Genomic DNA, 21,838 nt, shown 5'->3' on the forward strand with positions numbered 1-21,838 from the left:
ACTCAGGGCTGTGCTTGATAGGTGTTTACCAACACCTTTAGCCCTTTTTTTTTTACATTGATCAATTTTTTTTTTTTGTCCAGTCCTGGCTTGAACTCAGGGCCTGAGCACTGTCCTTGAGCTTTTTCAAGGCTAGAGCCTCAGCACCACTTCTGGCTTTTTTCTATGTATGTGGTACCAAGGAATTGAACCCGGGTCTTCGTGCATGCTAGGCAAACACTCTACCACTAGGCCAAACTCCCGGCCCTATACCAGTCATTTTTGGTAAAGGATCTTGAGTCCTTCCTGTGTTTATGCCTGAACTTCGATTTACTTATTTTAGGCTTCCCTTCCTAGCAGGGATGAGGGGTGCACACCATGTAAACATAGTTACATGATTCTGAAATTAGGGTTTCTTTTAAAATAGTGATTTCTTTGTGGAAAACCATCTAGCTTCTAATCAAGTAGACCACACTATTACAATATCATTAACAATTGTTTAAAAAAACCTTACAGAAATGAGCTGTAGAGCAAATAGAGATACTTAATTTAGAATAAAGATACTTTAGTATGATTGCCTCTTAATGTTGGTGTTAGTAACCCTCAATATTGTTTGGAATGAGACTTAGCATGGAAATTACCATCAGCTTATTTGAGCTTCTTATTAATTACATTGATTAATTTGTATCTTCTCTTATAATTAAGCTAGATGAGATTAAAATGAACCATACTTTATCATTCCTTGGATAGATTGTTTTCTGTTTAGGCAGATTTTGCTTGTAAGAAATACTAATTAGGGGCTGAAGTTTGGCCTAGTGGTAGAGTGCTTGCTTAGCATGTATGAAGACCCGGGTTTGATTCCTCAGTACCACATATATAGAAAAAGCTGGAAGTGGTGCTGTGGCTTAAGTGGTAGAGCTCTAGCCTTGAAAAACCCTAAAGACAGTGTTTAGGTCCTGAGTTCAAGCCCAGGACTGGCCGCCCCCCCCCCAAAAAAAAAGAAGGAAAAAGAAATACAAATTAAGAAATTTGGAAATAAGATTGCTGTTTTATTAGTGTTTAGGTTAATTAATTGTGGCAGAATTAAAAACAGATTCCATAGCTGGGCTCTGATGACTCATGCCTGTGATTATATCTACTCAGAGGCTGGAACCTGAAAGATCAAAGTTTAAAGCCAGCCTGGGCAAAAAGTCTGTGAAACTTCATCTCCAATTAACCAGCCAAATACTGGACTGGAGGTGGGGCTTATGTAGCATTACACCAGGGAGGTCACAAGGTCCTGAGTTCAAGCCCCTGTACTAGTACATACACAAAAGAACAGATTCCAGCACAGGTTACTACAGGAAGATTAACAGTAATCAGTTAGGAGACTATCAGTTCCCTATTAATGTCTTCTTTTTTTTTTTAAGATTGCAAAATTATCTAGGCATTCTCTCCCCCATCTCAAGTTATTAATGCCTGTTTCTTTTTTTCTTTAAATTACTATAAAGGTGATGAGTGGGGGTTACAGTTAAATAACTAAGGTATTATGAGTACATTTTTTTTTTAACACTGTTACCTCCTCCCCTTTCTCTTGATAATACTGGAATTTGAATCAAGTTTGTTCTCAGTGTTCACAAATCTCTTATTAATTAGATTGTTAGGGTTAGACATATTTATAGGTAGAGAGGAATAAAAATTAAGTTAATTTTCCTATTTTCCAGTTTTAAATGAAAATTTAAATTGTTTAGGCAATTTTATTTGTTTAGGTTTAACTTGTTTAGGCAAATATTTTAGGACTGCTTGTGAGGACTTCAAATCTTCAGGAAGGATTTTGCCTAACAGAATACTTGTATAAAGAATAGGAAATGTATACTTGGCTGATACTGGGCCTTGAACTGAGAGCCTTAATACCATCCCTTAGCTTTTTCACTCATTGCTGGCACTCTACCACTGTGCCACACCTCCATTTTCAGCCTTTTGCTGGTTAATTGAAGAGTCTTATAGAATTTCCTGCCTGTCTTCTGGGTTTGAACCCTGATCGTCTGATCTCAGCCTCCTAAATGGCTAGGATTACAGACATGAGCCTTTGGTGCTTGGCTTTATTATTCCATTGTCAGAACTACTAATAATTTACTTTGGCAGTATTCAACCTATACCTTCTTTTTATTAGCTAAACACCCCTCTAACTGTACTGTACTTTAAGAAAAAAATACTCAAATGATATATGATAAGGCTTTCTCTAAAGGATAACTTTTCTGTAGCTTTTAGTTTTCTTGGTAGCTTTTTTTTTCTTGGAATGATTTGAACCCAGGCTCTCATGAATGTTGTGGGAGTGCTTTACCAGTAAGCTATACTCCCAAACCCACCACCCCCCGCCCCAAGTCGGAATTTTAAAATTGAATACACAAGGCAGATGGAGTAGATGGAATGGAGGTAGTTTCTCCATATTAAAATGTTCTTAGCAAGTTAATGTGTCTTGATGTGTAAGCAAAATATTAATAGCTTTGGGACCTATGCTTTACTTAGTATTAAAATTTGAATATATGGCTCAGTGCTGATGGCTTTCTCCTACAATCCTAGCTACTCAGGAGGCTGAGCTTTAAGGATCATGCCCCAGCAGGAAAGTCCATGAGAATCATCTCCAGTTAACCAAAAAAGCTGGAAGTGGAACTGTGACTCAGGTAGCCTTTAGCAACAACAACAATATCAAAAAGTCCAGGAACAGCTCCCAGGCTTTAAGTTCAAGCCCATGATTAGCACAAAGACAAAATATTGAATATATGGCCATAGTATGGTGGTTGGATCAGAATTTCAGTCCTGTAACATGGAAATTATATCACTGAAATATTTCCACTTCCCCTTACAGGAATTTTCAGAACTAGTTCTCAATTTCCTTTAGTGCAGATCCACAGTTGAGCCCCTACAGCTGTACATAACAAGACAATTCTTCCATCTGGAAGAATTTTCAGATATTATTGTCATCATTATGCTTGAAAACTTCAAATAGTCTAGTGAGGATAGAGGAAAAAGCTGTTTTATATAAGATTATAAGAGTAATCTTACAGATTGGAAAAATGTTGATTATGGAAAGCAGTTATTTATGTAAAAATTTGTTTTCTTGGTGATTTCCAGCTTGCCAGCTACATGCTTCTAGAAGACTGAGTTTTGGGGAATTCACTTCTGTGGGCTGGACAAATAGCATTTGCACATGTTGGAGTTTTTACTGCCTTTTATTGAATATTTAATACTTCCTATTTAAACCATGAGACTAGAATGAAAGCAGACATGCCTTCTTTTGGTGTGTGCTTTTGGAAAAAATGGAAATAGTTTAAGAACTTAATGTCTTACCCTACTACACATCTGGATATCCTAACATCAATAAATCTTCATCAAATAAAATAATGATTTTGTTACTATAGTACATGAAGTTAATAAAAACAGGTCACTGTGAGGTCACTTCTGTTTGATAGCAGTTTAACTATAAGAATAAGTCTTGGTAGAGATTGTGTCATTGTTTACAGGCATTGATTCTCATTAAATTATTTTGATAGAAGAAAAATTATAGCAGAAAACATTTTAATCTTATTTTACTTTACTTTTTGCTTGAGCCTTAAAAAACAATCCATCAGGGAAGTTTTAGTTTCATTCAACCCTATTTCTTTGCTTTGAGGCAGAATCAGAATGTACTATTTAGAAAGCAGCGAAAACATTTCTTTTAGTGGTAAACAGCAAAAGTTGTATTTTTGAAGTTTTCCACTTTGATGGACATTTATGTACGGTTGAAATCTTCTCCTGGGGCAGGATCATGATACATTTATCAGGCTAGCCTTGAATTCTTTTGCCTCAGAAGTTCTCTCCTTTCAGTAGGTGGGGCTTCAGGTATATGCCACTTGCCTGGCCTAGAAATGTATCATTTAAGTGTTTTTATAGACTGAAGTTAAAAAAACAAGTTCAGTACTCTATCTTTAGGAATTTAGAAAATAAATAAATCCAAAATAAACCAAATAAATAAAACCAAAACCAAGTAGTATATATATATATATATATATGTATATATATGTTAAAGATAAAACTTCAGTAGAATTGGAAACAGAGGATTGGGCGTGTGGCCTAGTGGTAGGGTGCTTGCCTAGCATGCATAAAAGCCTGGGTTCAGTTCTTCAGTACCACATACACAGAAAAAGATAGAAGTGGTGTTGTGGCTCAAGCGCTAGCCTTGAGAAAGCTCTAGGATTGGCCAAAAAAAAAAAAAAAAAAAAAAAGGAAACAGAACAAAAAAATAGGAAAAAAAAAAAAAAGTCCCAAGGTTGTTTCTTAGCAAAACCTGAGTGAACTTAATAAACTCCTTTGAAAGGAAAAAAATAGAGTAGAAAACCCTCAAATATAGGAGAGATTTTAATACAATGTTTTTCAGATTTTTTTGACTTTTTTTTTTGTGTGTGCCACTATTCGGGCTTGAACTCGCATTCTTAATTGGCTTGTTCCTTCTAGGCAGACAATCTACCATTTGAGCTACATTTGTTTTTGCTGGTTAATTGAAGGTAGGAATTGCTTTGTCTACTTGGGCTGGCTTGAAATCATCATCCTCAGATTTCAACCTTCTGAGTAGCTAAGATTATAGGTATGAGCCACTGATGCTTGGTTTCATTTCTTTTTGAGACTATACATTTAATTTATTATGCTAAAAGTTAAAGGGGTCGGGAGTTTAGCCTAGTGGTAGAGTGCTTGCATAGCATGCAGGAAGACCCAGGTTCGATTCCTTGGTACCACATACATAGAAAAAAGCTGGAAGTGGTGCTGCGGCTCAAGTGATAGAGCTCTAGCCTTGAGAAAAATGTTCAAGGACAGTGCTCAGGCCCTGAGCTCAAGGCCCATAACTGGCAAAAAGAAAAAAAAAAGAAAAAAAAGTTAATTCAAGAGGAAATGGATGGTATTATAGCAGAATGCAAGTGAATAAAATTGATTGCAGAAGTAAAACTTGAACCAGTTCCTAACAAAGACTTAAAAAGATGATTAAAAAATGGGCATAGCCGTTTACTTGTGTAATCTCAGCGAATTGGGAAGCAGAAGCAGGAAGAGTGACAGCCTATGAAAAGTTAACAAGACCCTGTCTCAGAAGCAAAACGAAGTAAAATGATTGGAGGTCTAGCTCAAATGCTAGATTCCTACCATGCTCAAAGTCCTAGATTTAATCTCTAGTACTGTAGGAGGTTAAGTTGATGAAAGATTTGCCCTTGAAAAGGGCAATATAGCAGATGGTTTCACCACTGATTTTTATTTAATTTATGAAGAACATATCTTCATAGTAAAGAAAAACCTTATTCTCCACCACTGAAGATGCGAAGCTGTTCTTTGCTTTCTGGGGTAGACACATTTTTATCTCTGAATAAGATACTACTAATGAAGATCAGTTTCACTTACATTTAGAAATGCAAAATTTCTAAACAATATTAGGCAATAGAATAAATATGAGCACAAAATGTTTTGGCCCATTAGAGTCTAGTTGCACCAATGTCATTATGCATTCAGTCTGTTTTATTAGTAGATTATTTATCAACAAATGAAGCAAAAAGTTTAAGCCATTAAAAGCTTCTGAGAGGACATTTGATGAAGTTCATTAAGGCTTTTTTTTTTGTGTGTGTGTGTGCTAGTTTTGGAGCTTGAACTCAGGTCCTCTCTTCAACCACACCTCTAGTTCCTGCCTTTTGTGTATGTACTAGTCCTGGGAACTCAGGTTCTGGGAACTGTTCCTTGAGCTTTTTTGCTCAAGCCTACCACTTTGGTTACTTGGAGATATTAGCCTCATGAACTGACCAAGCTGGCTTTGAACAGCCATCCTCAGATCTCAGCCTCCCGAATAGCTAGGATTACAGGTGTGAGCCATTGGCACCAAACCAGTTCTTGGCTTTTTGCTGATTATTGGGAGATGAGTCTTTCAGATTTGTCTTCCCTGGGTGGTTTAAACTATGATCTTCAGATCTCAGCCTACTGAGTTGCTAGGATTATAGACATGAGCCACCATTGCCTGTCCATCAAGCTTATTTCTAATAAATAATACATTAATAAATATGTCAAATAATAGTGAGGGAACTGGTAACAGGTATCTTAAATAGCAAGTCTGTTAAAACTAGGAACTTGACTGGATGCCCATGATCAGTCTTGTGTTCAGTATTACCTTAGACATTCTAGTAAATTCCCTGCAATAGTAAAATTAAATAATTGCTTTTAATATTAGGAAATAAAAGGTAAAACTCAACTTTTCCGATATATTCAGGGAATAGGTAAAAAAATCACTCAAGAAATAGTGAAGTTTTGCCTTCTAGTTGTCAAAACCATCCATATAATCTCTAATCAGATTAATATGGTATTGGCATAGTGCAACAAAGCAGAGACTTTAGAAATATGAACACTAAATACAGAATAAAGGTAATTTTCAAATCAGTGGGAAATAGGTAGATTATTTGATATCCAGTGCTGGTACAACTTGCTGCTCACCCGGAAGACATTGAAACTGGGCTCTTATTAACAGATAGACCAAAGCTTTGCATAATATAAAAGGATGTTCTATAAAACTAGACAGAAATGTTAGCTTTGTAAATTAAATAGAAGCTCTTATAAAATATTCCATTTTATAATAATGAAAACTTTTTAGGCTAAGTTTGTAGCTCAATCATAGAGCTTGTGTTTAGTTATATCCAAGGCTCTGGTTCAATCCATAGCAACAAAACAATTTAAAATATTTTGAACTTTTTGGTTTCATTTGAGACTGGGACTTGAACTTGGTATCTGATACTTTTGCTCCCTGGATGACCTGAGTCATGCCTTCAACCCCTATTTTAGCCTTAATTATTATTATTATTATTATTATTATTATTATTATTATAATGGTGATATAAGGAAGGGTTACAGTTACGTAAGTCAGGTAAAGAGTACTTTTTTTTTTTTTTTTTTGCCAGTCCTGGGCTTGAGCTCAGGGCCTGAGCACTGTCCTTGGACTTTCGCAAGGCTAGAGCTCTACCACTTGAGCCTCAGCACCACTTCCGGCTTTTTTTTTTCTGTGTATGTGGTGTCAAGGAATCGAACCCGGGTCTTTGTGCATGCTAGGCAAGCACTCTACCACTAGGCCAAACTCCTTGCCCCAAGAGTACATTTCTTTTTGGACAGTATTACCCCCTTTGCCTGCCCTCTCCCTGTTTTTCCCTCCTGTCCTACCCACAGGTTGTATAATTGTCTAGTGATTACCACTGTATTTTAAACTTTTTTCATATATTTTTTATTGTAATTAATAGAAGGGTTACATTATATTCACCAGATAGAAGGTGCATTACTTCACAAACATTGATACCCTTTCTCATGTTTTGGTCCCCATTTCCCTCCCCCTACCCCCACCCCAAATATATATATATTTTTTTTTTCTTTTCTTTTTTTTTTGGCCAGTCCTGGGGCTTGAACTCAGGGTCTGGGTACTGTCCTTGGATACTTCTTTGCTCAAGGCTAGTACTCTGCTACTTGAGCCACAACACCACTTCTGGACTTTTTCTGGGTATGTGGTGCTCAGGAATCGAACCCAGGGCTTCATCCATGCTAGGTGAGCACTCTACCACTAGGCTATGTTCCAAGCCCTGTATTTTAAACTTTTTAATAGTAAAAGATAAAAGGGATAAAAGGAAGTTAATACTATACTTTGGCCTCTGGTGTCTCATGCCTCTAATCCTAGCTACTCAGGAGACTGAGATTTGAGAATCACAGTTCAAAGCCAGTCTGAGCAGGAAAGTTTAGGAGGTACTTACCTACAGCTAACCACCAAAAAGCTGGAAGTGAGTGGCACTGTGTGGTAGAGTACTGTCCTTTAGTGTAAAAGTTGAGTTCAAGTCCCAAGCGTGTGTGCACGTGCGCAATTTTTTTTTTTTTTTGGTTGATCATCTGCGCCTGGGTGCTGTCCCTGAGCTCTTCAGCTCAAGGTTGCCATCCTACCACTTGAGCCACCTGGCCACTTCCAGTTTTCTGGTGATTAATTGGAGATGAAAGTCTCAGTGGGTTTAGTGCTCAGGCTGGCTTTGAACTGGGGATTTCAGCCTCCATAATAGCTAGGATTATAGGCGTGAGAAACCGTGTCTAGCTTCTGAATTTTTTTTTTTGTGTGTGTGTGTGGGGGGGTCATGGGACTTGAACTCTGGGCTTGGGTGCTGTCCCTGAGCTCTTCAGCTCAACCTGTCCTTGAACCACAGCCCCACTTCCCATTTTCTAGTGGTTAATTGGAGATAAAGAGTCTCACAGACTTTAATGCCCAAGCTGACTTGGAACTGCAATCCTCAGGTCTCAACCTCTTGAGTATTGGCTTCTGAGTTTTTTTATTCTATGTCAACATTGATTTTTTTTTTTTTGCCAGTCCTGGGGCTTGAAGTCAAGGCCTGAGCACTGTCCTTGAGCTTTCTCAAGGCTAGAGCTCTACCACTTGAGCCACAGCACCATTTCCGGCATTTTTCTATGTATGTGGAACTGAGGATTGAACCTGGGTCTTCTACATGTTAGGCAAGCACTCTACCACTAGGCAAAACTCCCGACCCTAAACATTGATTTTCATCTCACCGCCCTGCCAACTGCCCACCGCTGCAGCACCCTCCTCCTCCTCCTCTCCTTGCTTTCTCTCCCTTCCTCCCCCTTCCTTCCTCTCCCACCTTCTTCCTTCTTCTCATCCTTCTCCTTCCTTCTCTCTCTTCCCCCTTCTCCTTCATTTCTCCAAAAGAATGACTTAAATGATTTTAAGTGTATCCTAGGATAGTGTCTTGGAATAGTTTGGTGCCTTAAAGATTTCTTTTGGCAGTGACAAAATAGCTCTGAGGGATATTATATCCCCCCCCCCCGCCACTTACTTAGTACTCTATTCTTGTTATTACCAAATCTTTCAACTCTGGCTGATAATAGGTGTACAAGAATCCCTGTATAACCTTTTGAACAATTTCCTACTCACTCCTTCCCTGTTGTTTTGCCCTGCCTTACTTTAATCCCATGGGTGGGCTCATTAGTACTGAGCAGAATGAATAAATACAAGATAGTAACCCTCTATAGATTTCTGGAGTTTGGTTGTTGTCTGTGTTCTTTTCTTTGTTACACTACTCTGGGAGTTCTAGCAACCCTAGCCTAGCTGAAATTCTCTACTGTCGTCAGCAAAAAGAGACTGCTTTTCTTCTTTAGCTTCTCTATGGCCTAGAAATTCTTTCCAGGCTGAATTGGAGCAGTCAAAGGGCTCACCTTGTTTTCATCGTTTTGGGTACAGTGTTCTGTTTTGTACTGCCTATTGTCTAATGTCTGAATACCTTGTTTTATATATTTTGTTCTTTTTAAAAATTACTTAAGGTGAACCCTGTTATCCCATTACTGCTAGTAGTGAAAGTACTGGGGTAAAAAAGGAGATGAATGATGAGAAATAGGTGAGAAAGATCATCACATAGTCTAAACATGAGTAAAAAAATAGGAAATATTACTTTAAATTAAAAAAAAACTTTATTACATAGGTGATGTACAGAGGGTTACAGTTACATTTCTTTTTGGACAATGACACACATTCTCTTGAACTCAACCAGTTTTTTCCTTCCCATACCCATCCATGAGTTGTTTTTAGTGTCTAGTACATACCCCTGCTGCATTTGGGTATCCTTTGCCTCTCCATTTCTGTGCCTCCTCTTACCCTCCCAAAGATGTATAAATGACTAAATAAGCCAAAAAGAAAACAACAGCAACAAAGAAAAACTTCATGTCCATTTCTTTAGTTCATTTTTATAAATATTATTTGTATGATCGGACGCATATTTATGTTCTCCTTAGAATATTCTCCTTTGGTTTAGAGTCCTGTATATTATGCCCTAATGTATTTTAGATTTAGTTTCCAAGTACAAGAGAAAATATGTGCCTCTCTTTGAGCTTGGTTGTCTCTTTGAGGTTGGCTGAAATAGAAAATATTAATGATTATCTTACTCCATGCCCAGGAAGTCTAGACTATGACTATTTCATATGTATTAATATAACAGTAATGGTTTTACTGGTAACCCTAAAGTGAGTCTTGGTATAAGAAGTAGAGTAATTATTTGATTTATTTTGCTCAATCTTTTTGTTCTTTTTTTGGTAGTACCTCATTTGAACTTGAGGCTTTGCTCTTATTAAGGTAGTCTGTTCTCTGTGCTATGCCTCTGGCCCACTATGTTTTTGTTTTGTTAAAGTTGGAAGTGGTAGTGCATGCCTATTTTCCTATGTACTTGGGAAGTGGAGGCAAGAAGATCAAGAGTTTTAAGGCCAACCTAGGCACTCAAAATTGGTGAGATCATGTTCCAGAAATGGAGGGGAGTGAGGCACTGGTGGCTCATACCTTAATTCTAGCTATTCAGGAGGCTGAGATCTGAAGATCGAGGTTTGAAGCCAGACCTGGCAAGAAATCTGTGAGATTCTTATCTCCAATTAACCACCAAAAAGCTGAAAGTGGAGATGTGGCTCAAGTGGTAAAGTGCTATCCTTGAGCAAAAGAAGCTCAGTGACAATGTCTAGACCCTGAGTTCAAAATCCAGGATTAGTGCACCTGTGTGTGCATAGTAGAGTACTTATCAAGGTTCTGGGTTTATTTCTCAATACCATTAAAAAAGTTAACATATTGCTGTTTCAGTAAATTTCAATGAATTCACAAGACATAAGTTATAGGCTCTCCAAAGTGTTTTTATTCAGTATAAACAATTACATAGTTTAAATCCAATGAGATTTAATGAATAGCTTAAAAACTCTTAATTAAAAGTATTATATATTTGAAAGTGAAGCTTCTAAATCAGTCATTTGATTTTAATACATTTTCTATAACATTTCCTAAATAGCACTCTCAAACTCCAAAGATGAACTGAGGACATTAAAACCCTGTTATTAAGAGTATACAAGCAATATGTTTATTTGTTTATTTGAAATAGGATAGTGAAGGGGGAAAACAAGATGAGGGGAGGGGCTGGGGGGAGGGAAATGGGGACCAAAACATGAGAAGGGATATCAGTGTTTGTGAAATTATGTACCTTCTATCTGGCGAATATAAGGTAATCCTTCTGTTCATTACAATAAAAAAAAATCAGAAAAAAAGTATACTTCATGCCTGTAATCCTAGCTACTCAGGAGATTGAGATCTGAGGATCGAGTCTCAAAGCCAGCCTGGAAAACTGGAAGTGGCCCTGTGGATCAAAGTGGTAGAGTGCTAGCCATGAGCTGAAGAGCTCAGGGACGGTGCCAAAACGCAGAGTTCAAGCCCCATGACCACCAAAAAAAAGTGGGGAGGGGGGCAAAGAAAGAAAGATGGAGAAATAATCTTGAGACCTTCATTTGAAAATCACTCACTTTAATTGAGCCAGTCAGGCAAGACCCAGTCAGGTTTGGATCTCTTAACCTTATAAGCAAACAAAGATAAAATGATACCTACCTTCCTCCATTCACTCTCTTTCTTTTTCCCTTCCCCCTCCTTCCCTCCCTTTCTCTCTCTGTCTCTGTCTCTCTCTCTTTTTTTCCTTCCCTCCCTCCCCCTCCCTCCCTCCCTTCCTCCCTCCCTCCCTCCCTCCCTCCCTCCCTCTCTCTCTTTCTCTCTTTCTTTCTCTCTTTCTCTCTCTTCCTTCTTTCTCTTTCTTTCTTTCTTTCTTTCTTTCTTTCTTTCTTTCTTTCTTTCTTTCTTTCTCTCTCTCTCTCTTTCTCTCTTTCTCTCTCTTTCTTTCTTTCTTTCTTTCTTTCCCTCCCTCCCTCCCTCCCTCCCTCCCTCCCTCCCCCCTCTCTCCCCCCTCTCTCTCCTCTCTCTCTCTCTCTCTCTCTCTCTTTCTTTCATCCATCATGGGGACTGAACTCGGGGCCTGAGCATTGTCCTTGGGCTTTTCCTTAAAGCTAGCATTCTACCTGTTGAACCACAACTCAAGGAATCGAGGAATGGAACCTGAATCTTTGTGCATGCTAGGCAAGCATCTGGACCCATCTACCTAACTCTTGATTCTTGTAAAAATCACAATATAAAGCTCTTACTCCAGAAAATTTTGTCCCCAAGAGTATTGGTTATTGATTACCTGAATTCAGCCTGATGGTGATATGGTTTGGCTCTGATGGGTAGAAGCTAGAATGCAGCTAAAACACCCAGCAGTGCATACAGTGATCCCCACAGAAAGGAAATGCCTGGCTGTAGATAGCAATAATGTGCATGGAGAAATCCCTGACATAACATGCCTGTCCCAGTTCAATGTCAGGATACCACATGGATCTGTTTATGTGACGAGGGGTTGCTGCCAGTGTGCAAATAAACCTTCCCACTACCTTTCTTTATAATTCTTGTTCTAGTGTAATTGTTAATCTTTTAAAACCCAACAGAATACTTTAAAATTAAATACTTTTCCTTTCATGAATCTATAAAAAGTGAATTGGGAGTTGGCATGGTAGTACACACTTTTGTATATAATCCATATGGCTGAGTAGGCAGAGGCAGGAGGATTTGGAGTTCATGAGCCCAGGCAAAGTTAGCTTGCTCCTGTATCCAAAACAAAGCAGAACAAAGGAAGGGGTTGAAAGTAGGTAGTGGTGCTGTGGCTCAAAATGGTAGAGCGCTAGTCTTGAGCAAAGAGAGCTCATAGAGTGTCTAGGCCTTGAGTTCAAGCCCCACAGCTGCCAACAACAACAACAAAAATAAGGTTGAAGGTGTGGCTCAAGTGGTAGAGCTCTTGCCTAGCATGTTCTAGGCTCTGACTTCAGTTTCTGGCACTGCAAAAACAAAAACTAAAAACAGGAGAGACCAAAGCAAAAGTCTCGGGGATTGCCTAATACTGGTGGCTTACACATGAAATCAATCCTAGCAAGTCAGGGAACTGGGAGCTAGAGGACTTCATTTTGATGCCAGCCTAAGCAGGAAGTCATTGAGACTCCATCCTCCCCAAACTGAAACTCAAGTGGTAGAGCAACTGCCTAGAACAAGTTAGGTCCTAAATTCAGAAATTATGGTGGATGAAACCACTTTTGTTCATACACAATGGTCATTTAAAAAAAATTTGACCTAGTGGTAGAGTGCTTGCCTAGCATGCACAAAGACCTGAGTGATTCTTTGGTACCACATACATAGAAAAAGCTGGAAGTGGGGCTATGGCTCAAGTGGTAGAGTTCTAACCTTGAGAAAAGCCTTTAGGACAGTGCCCAGGCCCTGAGTTCAAGCCTGGAGACTGGCAAAAAAAAAATTAACCAGTCTATTTATGTCTACTATGTTTTTGTCCTCTTTCCCATTCCCTGGTATGTATGGATAGACATTCATAGGTTGATTTTAATACAGTGTTTTTGGTAAAGAAAATATTTTGTATTCAACTTTGCTTCAATTATTTTAGCTTATGTCATTTCAATTTATTTAAGTTGCTCTTGTAGGACAAACTTGTAAATTTGTATCATTCTTACGTTATCTTTATTTTAATTATTTGTAGCATGTTAACATTTTCTAATTAATACTTTGGGTCACTTTTAGGTATTACCTCATTTGGAAAGCCTTGGGAAACAGGAAAAAAATTACAAGATGTCAACTTTTCTAAATCATTGTCCACATTTGGAATCAGTTGGTGAAATAACAAAAGAAGATTTGATACAGAAATCTCATGTAAGATATAAGTTAATGTTCCTTAAAAATACTATTCACATTCTTCCTGTTAGGCATTTCTTATAAATTATTATGAAAACTCTAGTCTTGACTCTCATTTTTAAAAATACACATTGTAAATTGTATACATTTGGCTGTATCAATATAGCAAATTTTTGTCTTTCATATTTTTTTTCCTAAGGGTACTTGTCAGGATTGTAAAGTTAGAGGACCAAATCTATGGGCATGCTTGGAGGTATGTATATATTTTTTTCCTTGAAACTTTTGTTATAAATTTATATCTGAATAATGGTAACTAATTTTTTTGTTTTTGATGCTTAAGAGAATTTTGTAGCTGGGCTCTGGTGGTTCATGTCTGTAATCCTAGCTACTCAAGAAGCTGAGATCTGAGGATTGAGGTTCAAAGCCAGCCTCGTCAGGAAAGTCACAGCGCTATTCTGGAAGTGGAGCTGTGGGTAGTCTTGAGCAAAAAGAGTTCAGGGGACAGTGCCTGCACCCTGAGATCAAGCCTCACAAATGACAATTTTTTTTTGTAAAGTAGTGTACATTGAAAACACCATTATTCATAACAAAATAAAAATTCAAACTGGAAGTCTTTTAACTTACAAGAATCTTGTTGAGTTTTTAGTAAATTACTTGAGATATTTGCTTTTATATTAAAAATAATGTAATTTATTAAAAAATAACATAACTTTAACCTTAGAAATTATGTTGTGCTTTTAGTTTGTGCCTGGTACCTTTTAGTAACTAACTAGAAAATAATTTAATCATTGAGTTAAAGCATGCAATCTAAACCTAACAATAAATATAATTGTAGTGCTATTATTTTACACATTATAAAATATATTTTTCCTCTTGTATTTTATAGAATAGATGTTCATATGTTGGCTGTGGTGAATCACAAGTAGATCACAGTACCATACATTCTCAGGTATGTGTGTAATTCCAGAATGTAAGACAGTTATTTTGTTAGTGCTGACAGTTAAACCTAGGGAGTTGCTATGTGGTAACTGTTGAAGATTGAAGTTAGAGTAATGCTTTTTTACGTTTTTGAAATGGTTGAGCCGATTTATTTATATTTTACTAATATTATATTGCTTTTTCCTGTACATTATTCTGAGTGGAGTACCCTTTCTACTTTGCTGTGTATGCTTGATATTTGTGGGTTTTTTTTTCTTTTTCACTTACGGCTGGAGCTTTGCTATTTGAGCCACCATACCTCCAGTCTAGCATTTTAGTTAGAGACAGTCCAAGGGACAATACCCAGATTGGCTTTGAACTGAAATCCTAAGATAGTCAGCTTCTTGAGTAGCTAGGAATATAGGTATGAGCCACTTGTGCACAGCAAGTAACCTGTGTTTAAGATGCCCCTTGATGTCTCCACAGCTTGAACTGTTCTTAACCAGGCTTCCTCAAGAGAATTAATTAAGCTGCAATACATAAAGCCCAGAGGCACCACTTTGCATGATTTACTTCTCTGAGAATCTAGAATAGTACTTGTTGTATGCCATCCTTGGGAAAATTTACTATTTGAATTATTTCTATAGAGCTAGATCCTTCTGTAGAATTCTTAAGGCAGGCTAGCATTTCATTTATCTAAGAGCTTGTATTAACCTATTTCTTGAACTGCGTCTGTTTTGAGCTGGTATTAACCTATTTCTTGAACTTTATGTGTTTTAACTTATTTGTGTTCTTTTGCCATTCTAATTTTCTAAAATAGTTACTTTTTAATCATTTACTATTGTTTTTTATTTGTTCTGCAGAACAGAATCGTATGTTCTTGCATTTATCTTTGTATAATGAGTAGCAGGTAGAAAAACACAATAGAATAACCTAGAATAGGCTTAAATATTATTATTGTACTTTATCAATTTATCTAAAAATGTTTGTGTTTGTGTGTGTGTTTTGTGCTCTAAATTAGCTTTCTTGGTATCAATGGACAGCAATTAATGGAGTGAATCTGATGAAAGTAAATTTTATGCATGTATAAAAATATCACAAAACCCATTGTTAAAATTTGTATATGCTAATAAAAAGGCAAAAAGAAGGCCATCAGTTTGATCTGTCATGGTTATTTGAAGGAATTATTTTTAAGTATGTCTAATTTTGATTCCTCCTTTCCCTCTCCTGTAAAATCATACAGGAGACAAAGCATTATCTAACTGTGAACCTTACTACTCTTCGAGTATGGTGTTATGCTTGCAGCAAAGAAGTATTTTTGGATAGAAAACTAGGCACTCAATCTTCATTGCCTCAAGTAAGGCAGCCTCAACAAACACTGGAAAACAATGTCCAGGTAATTTAGTTAAGTTATGGTTATTAGCATAAAATTAAGAACAAACTGTAATCAGTCTTGAATCTGGTAGCTTGAATCTGATGGTTTATATATAGTTTTCTGATGACTTTTAGATATGTTAACAAAAGACATGAAGTTCATGTAACTTTTTTTTTTTTTTTTGCCAGACCTGGGGCTTGAACTCAGAGCCTATGCACTGTCCTTGGGCTTTCTCAAGGCTAATGCTCTACCACTTGAGCTACAGCTCCACTTCTAACCTTTTCTATGTATGTGGTACCAAGGAATTGAACCTAGATCTTTGTGCATGCGAGGCAAGCACTCTTACCACTAGGCCAAACTCCTGGCTTCATGTAACTTCTTGATGATCAAAATATTTTAATATTTTGTCATTTAGAAAATAATCAGAGATGGGCATGGTGGCTCATGCCTGTAATTCTAGCTACTCTGGAGGCTGAGATCTGAGGATCATGATTCAAAGCCAGCTCGGGTACTAAAGTCTGAGAATCTTCTCTCCAATTACTCACCATAAATTGGGAAGTAGTGCTGTGGCTCAAGGGGTAGGGTGATAGCCTTGAGCTGAAGAGCTCAGGGACAGCGCCCAGGCTCAGACTTGAAGTCCTACAACCTACCAAAAAAAAAAAAAAAAAAAAAGAAAAAAATCAGAAGAAAAGGTACTTGCATAGATTTTTTTTAAGTACAAACTTTGTAAATTTGAACATAGTTCAGCAAAGCATTAGTAGCAAAAGATTGTATATTTTACAAATGACATTAACAACATTTTTCAAATAGCAATTTTTTGGGGGATATAGTAAGATTTTGAATATTTAAGCCTTTGTACTTCTCAATTTAAACATTTTGTACCTTTCTTATAACACAGTTACATTATAACTAATAAAATATGAAATCTCAGATGTCCAGTATCTAAAGATAAATTCATATATTCACATTATGGACATGGAATAGACTTTAATAAAAGCTGCCTGCCACTTGAGTGTTGCTGAATGTTGTACAATGTAGTTTTATCTTCTGTGCATGCTTAGTGAGCACTCCACTCACTAGGCTATGGTCTCGGCCCCAAACTTTGACCTTACTTCTGTGTTCCAGAGAATATAAGATTACAGGCATGTGGTAGACTATCAATAACTTTTTAGTAGTTCTATGGTTTGAAATCTGGGCTTTAAGTCTTGAGCTTATTGGATAGGCACTCTGATTACAGCCATGTTCTCACTCCTTTTCTTGCGTTAAACGTTTTTCTTTATAGTCTCATATTTTGCATGGGGCTGGCCTCAGACTGAGATTCTCCTGTCTGTACCTCCTAGCATCTCATATCAAGATTATTGGTTGAGATTTGGGCCTTCCTAACTTTTGCCTGGGCTGGTCTTGAACTTCATCCCTCCCCAGGTATCTGGGATTAATGTTCTACCATGAACAATTTCATTTAATAAAGTGTTGCTGTACTGGGGTTTCAACTAAGGGTTTCCTGAGTACTGGGCAGGCACTCCATCACTACTGAGCTGTGCACCAGCCCTCTTTTTTGTACAAGTTGAGATAGGGTCTCACTTTTGGTCCAGGCCCACTCCCAGAGGATCTTGATCCTTCTAGGCTTCTCGTATAGTAATAGTTGAGATAACAGGCTGGCTGTTATGCTCAGCTTCTTTTTATTTTAGATTCTGACCTCAGCCTCCCACATAGCTGGCATAAGACATGTGCCACTGTGCCCAGCTATTGTTTCAGAACTTTTTACCTGAGTTGTCCTTTAGCCACTGCTTTCTCAATCTCAGCCTTCTGAATAGTTGGTAGTATAGATGTGAGGCAAGTGAACCACTGTGCCAAATGTCTTTTTTAATTCTTCTAGCATTGTGGGTTAGCATTTGGTTAATAGGTCAACAGTTAGAATCTCTGAATTAAGCTGATTCTTAGAAATTAACATTAGACTATTTTATCATTTAAAAGAGGTATTTAGTATGCACAGAAGAGTGCTCTAAGTATAGTAGAAAACATCAAGAAGAGATTGTGGTTGTTTGTTATTGCCTTGATGTGTTTTGGTGAGAACACTCACTATATTCCTATTAAAGATTAGAAAGATCTAAATAAACAGCGTAAGATGGGGAGTTATTGAGTTTAAATGTAAAGAAGTCAGAGTAATGAAAGTAGCTTTTTATTCAAGTACGTATGTTAATAAAGCTAAGGTGATAAAGCTACTCACTAGTGTAGAGCTATTTCCTATAAAATATAAATGCAAATTTTGTAGTAGTTAACACCATAAATTTGTAAGGCTGTTATTAAGTAACATTTTAAAATAATTTTATAGTGTTAATGCTATGTAAGGTAAAATTGTTTTTCACCATGCAATTTATTCAAGTGAACTATATATCTTTTTTTTGTTATTTAGGACTTTAAAATACCTAGCAATACAACATTGAAAACTCCTCTAGTGGCTGTATTTGATGATTTGGATATAGAAGTAGAAGAAGAAGATGAACTTAAGGCAAGAGGTAAAACGATTCTTCTGAGTAGCCCTGTTTGGTGATCTTCCATCTTTAGGAAACTACAATTGAACATTAAATGTTGAAGTTAGGCACTGGAGATAAAAAAAAAAACAAGCAAAACCCAAACATTGTATTCATAGGTAAAGCAGACTTGGTTTCACTTTTTTGGAGAGAAGCAGATATTTTACCAAAGCAGGTGAAATCTTTTGCAATTGAGCCTTTTCCGCTTTTGCAAAGCTTAAGATACATATATATTAAAAGATTTTTTTTTTCTTTGCTGTTGGGCTTGAACTCAGGGCCTGGTTGCTGTTCCTGAGCCCTTTTGATCAAGGCTAGTGATCTACCACTTTGAGCCACAGTACCACTTTGGTTTTCTGGTGGTTAACTGGAGATATGAGTCTCATGGACTTTTCTGCTCATGCTGTCTGTAAACAGTGATCCTCAGATCTCAGATTTTTGGGTAGCTAGGATTACAGATATGAGCCACTGGTGTGAAATATATTTGATCTCAGTCTGTTTTTGTGTGTTTTTTTTTTGTGTGTGTGTGAGTGATGAGACTTTGGTGGGGAGATATTAAAGTACCCTTCAGCAGAATTTCCAAGGGAAAGTGGAGTATAGTATTGCATGCCTGCAATCCTAGCACTAGGGAGGCTGAGACAAGAGGATTGCAAAGTTGAAGTCAGCTTGGGCTACATAATAGGTTCCAGACTGGCCTAGGCTCTATAATGAGACCTTGTCTCAAGCAAAAGAATTTCCAAAGGATAACATTTATTTGGAAAAAGGATCGGGCATATCTGATAGGTCTCTAGCATATCTTACCTATTCTCTTACCCAACCTTTATATTGTGAACTAGTCTAGTCTAAGTATTGTGTACAATCTTTTAGGCCCACTGTGTTTGGTATAAACATGAATTTTTTCTGATTTGTTCTTGATATTATGTGTATTTGATATAGTGAACTAGTCTAAGTATTGTGTACAATCTTAGGCCCACTGTATTTGGTATAAACATGAATTTTTTGATTTATTCTTGATATTATGTGTATTTGATGTAAATAATTTTCTGAAAATTAACAGTTTGCTATGTTTAGTATTACTAGGATACTATCTACTTGGTATAAGTTATGTTTTAACCTTTTTTTTAATGTATTTTATTGTCAGGGTAATGTATAGGGTTACAGTTACATTCATTAGGTAGTGGCTACATTACTTCTTAAACATACTCTTTGAGATCACACTTTTTGTGATCAACTGTTGATGCTTTCATTTACTAACTGTATGTTCAGGGATGACTTACTTCATTCTCCTTATTCAAGTTTCTTCATCTTTTTGGTGGGAATAACAGCAGATAATTATAATATGTATTCTGGAATGATGAAAGAACATACAAAGTTCTCCAAACAGCATAGAACCAGGCACCGAGGAAGTCTGTAGTCTGTGATCTATTCTTATATTAGCAAAAAATAATTTTACATGTGCACTTAAACAGCTTAACATTCTTTAACCATATTATGTGGTCATTGAAAGGAGTCCCTTATTTGAATTGCTACATATTTTATAATACCTTCAAAAATTTAAGTGGACATTAAGTGTACTGACAAAGATTCATGTTTGTGGAAACAAAAGGATAGTTTGAACATTATACAACCTGTAATTTTAAAGTATCTCTTTTTGGGGTATATTGTTTTATATTGGTAAGAATATTGAAAAATGCCTGATTTAATATGTATTTAAAAGAATGCATGGGTTTGATCATCAGATGTTTGAAATAACTTCACTTAGCAGAATTTCTTCCCTACATCAGTTATTACATTGTCTTATGATAAATATAAATATAAATAAGGATGGGGCCACCCTTTATACTTGGTGTTTAAATCTTCGCCCCTCACCCTCGGTCCTGTGGCTTGAACCCTGGGCCTGGACACTGTGCCTAAGCTCCTTTTGCTCAAGGCTTGAACTAAACCACTTGAGCCATAATGCCGTTTCCAACTTTTTCTATGATTAATTGGAGGTAAGAGTCACATGGATTTTCCTAGCCAGGTTGGCTTTGAACTCAGGGCCTAAGCACTGGCATTGGGCTTTCCCAAGGCTAGTACTCTACCACTTGAGCCACAACACCACTTCTGGCTTTTTCTATATACATGGTACTGTGGATTTTAACCCTGGTCTTTGTGCATGCTAGGCAAGCACTCTACCACTAGGTCAAACTCCTGGCTCCAGTCCCATTTTCATCTTAAAGTAATGTAGTAAAGGGATGAAAATGAACTTGAATGTATGGAAGTGATAAAAAAATTACAATTGGAAAGGAAAGGGTTATTTATCGTAACACTATTATGAGTTTTTGCATCATCATCATCATGTAACTGTTTTCTCAAATTAAATGTATTGTGATGAGAAATATTAAATCTCTTAGAAAATAGATATGAGTCACCAGCACCTAGTTCAAACTATAATCTTAGCTATTTAGGAAGCTTAGATCTGGGGATCACGGTTTGAAGACAGCCTGCGTATGAAAGTCCTTCAGACTCTTATTTTCAATGAACCAGTCAGTAAAAGCTGGAAGTGGCTAAAGTGGTAAAGCACTAGCCTTGAAAAAGCCCAAGGACAGGGGCTAGGGGTTTGGCCTAGAGGTAGAGTGCTTGCCTAGCATGCACGAAGACCCAGGTTCGATTCCTTGGTACCATATACATAGAAAAAAGCCAGAAGTGGTGGTGAGGCTCAAGTGGTAAAGCTCTAGATTTGAGAAAGAACAAGGACAGTGCTCAGGCCCTGAGCCCAAGTCCAGGTCTGGTAAAAAAAAAAAAAAAAAAGCTCAAGGACAGTGCTCAGGCCCTGAGTTCAAGTCCCAGGACTGCTGAAAAAAAAAAAAAAGAAAAACAAATGGAATAAAGATTATTCTTGGGGAAAACTAACCTTTGTTTTAATCAAAACTCAAAAATTGTGATTAAGAGGCAGGGTACAGTGCTTCACACCTGTAATCCTAGCTACTCAGGAGGCAGAGATCTGAAGATCAAGGTTCAAAGCCAGTCCAGGAAAAAAGGACTTGAGACTTATCTCCAATTAATCTCTAGAAAAGGGAAATGGGGCTTGGCTCAAGGGTAGGACATTAGCCTTGAGCTGAAGAGCTCAGGAAGAGTGCCCAGGCTAAGTTCAAGTCCCATGACTCCCCCAACCTCCTAAAAATGTGATTAAGGACATTTTAGGATTTTTTTTAGGTTAAATTTTTTTATTAAAGAATTTATTAACATTGATTTTTACATCGTATTTCAAATGACATGTTTAACAATAAAGTATTCAAGAAGGGAATCTACATATACAATCACTGGCACTTAGATTTTAGAACATAATTAAAATTAGGATGAGGGTTTGTATGTTATATATATACATATTAATCTATGTAATAAAACATTATGTCTATAGAGTCATAAATAGGTTAACATTTTTAAGAAGTTATTTATAACCTAAAA

At 37.0% G+C, this 21,838-nt stretch overlaps 1 protein-coding gene across 3 annotated transcripts in view; it reads left to right on the forward strand.

The window, feature by feature from the left end:
- The window catches only part of Usp33 (ubiquitin specific peptidase 33), a 62,020-nt gene that overhangs the window by 4,182 nt on the left and 36,000 nt on the right, over window positions 1-21,838 (forward strand). For 2 of the 3 annotated variants that reach the window (XM_090334582.1, XM_090334583.1), the window contains exons 2-6: window positions 13,460-13,588; window positions 13,770-13,823; window positions 14,457-14,519; window positions 15,732-15,884; window positions 18,277-18,379. In XM_090334582.1, coding sequence (XP_090190708.1) covers window positions 13,508-13,588; window positions 13,770-13,823; window positions 14,457-14,519; window positions 15,732-15,884; window positions 18,277-18,379 — 454 coding nt within the window. In that variant the 5' untranslated portion in view covers window positions 13,460-13,507. Of the gene's footprint in view, window positions 1-9,121; window positions 9,393-13,459; window positions 13,589-13,769; window positions 13,824-14,456; window positions 14,520-15,731; window positions 15,885-18,276; window positions 18,380-21,838 lie in introns of those variants that run through there. The other variant, XM_090334581.1, reaches the window with a different exon arrangement.

This window comes from Megascapheus bottae, chromosome 6 (genome assembly GCF_031878675.1).
Source record: "Megascapheus bottae isolate mThoBot1 chromosome 6, mThoBot2.hap1, whole genome shotgun sequence".
NCBI lineage: Eukaryota > Metazoa > Chordata > Mammalia > Rodentia > Geomyidae > Megascapheus > Megascapheus bottae.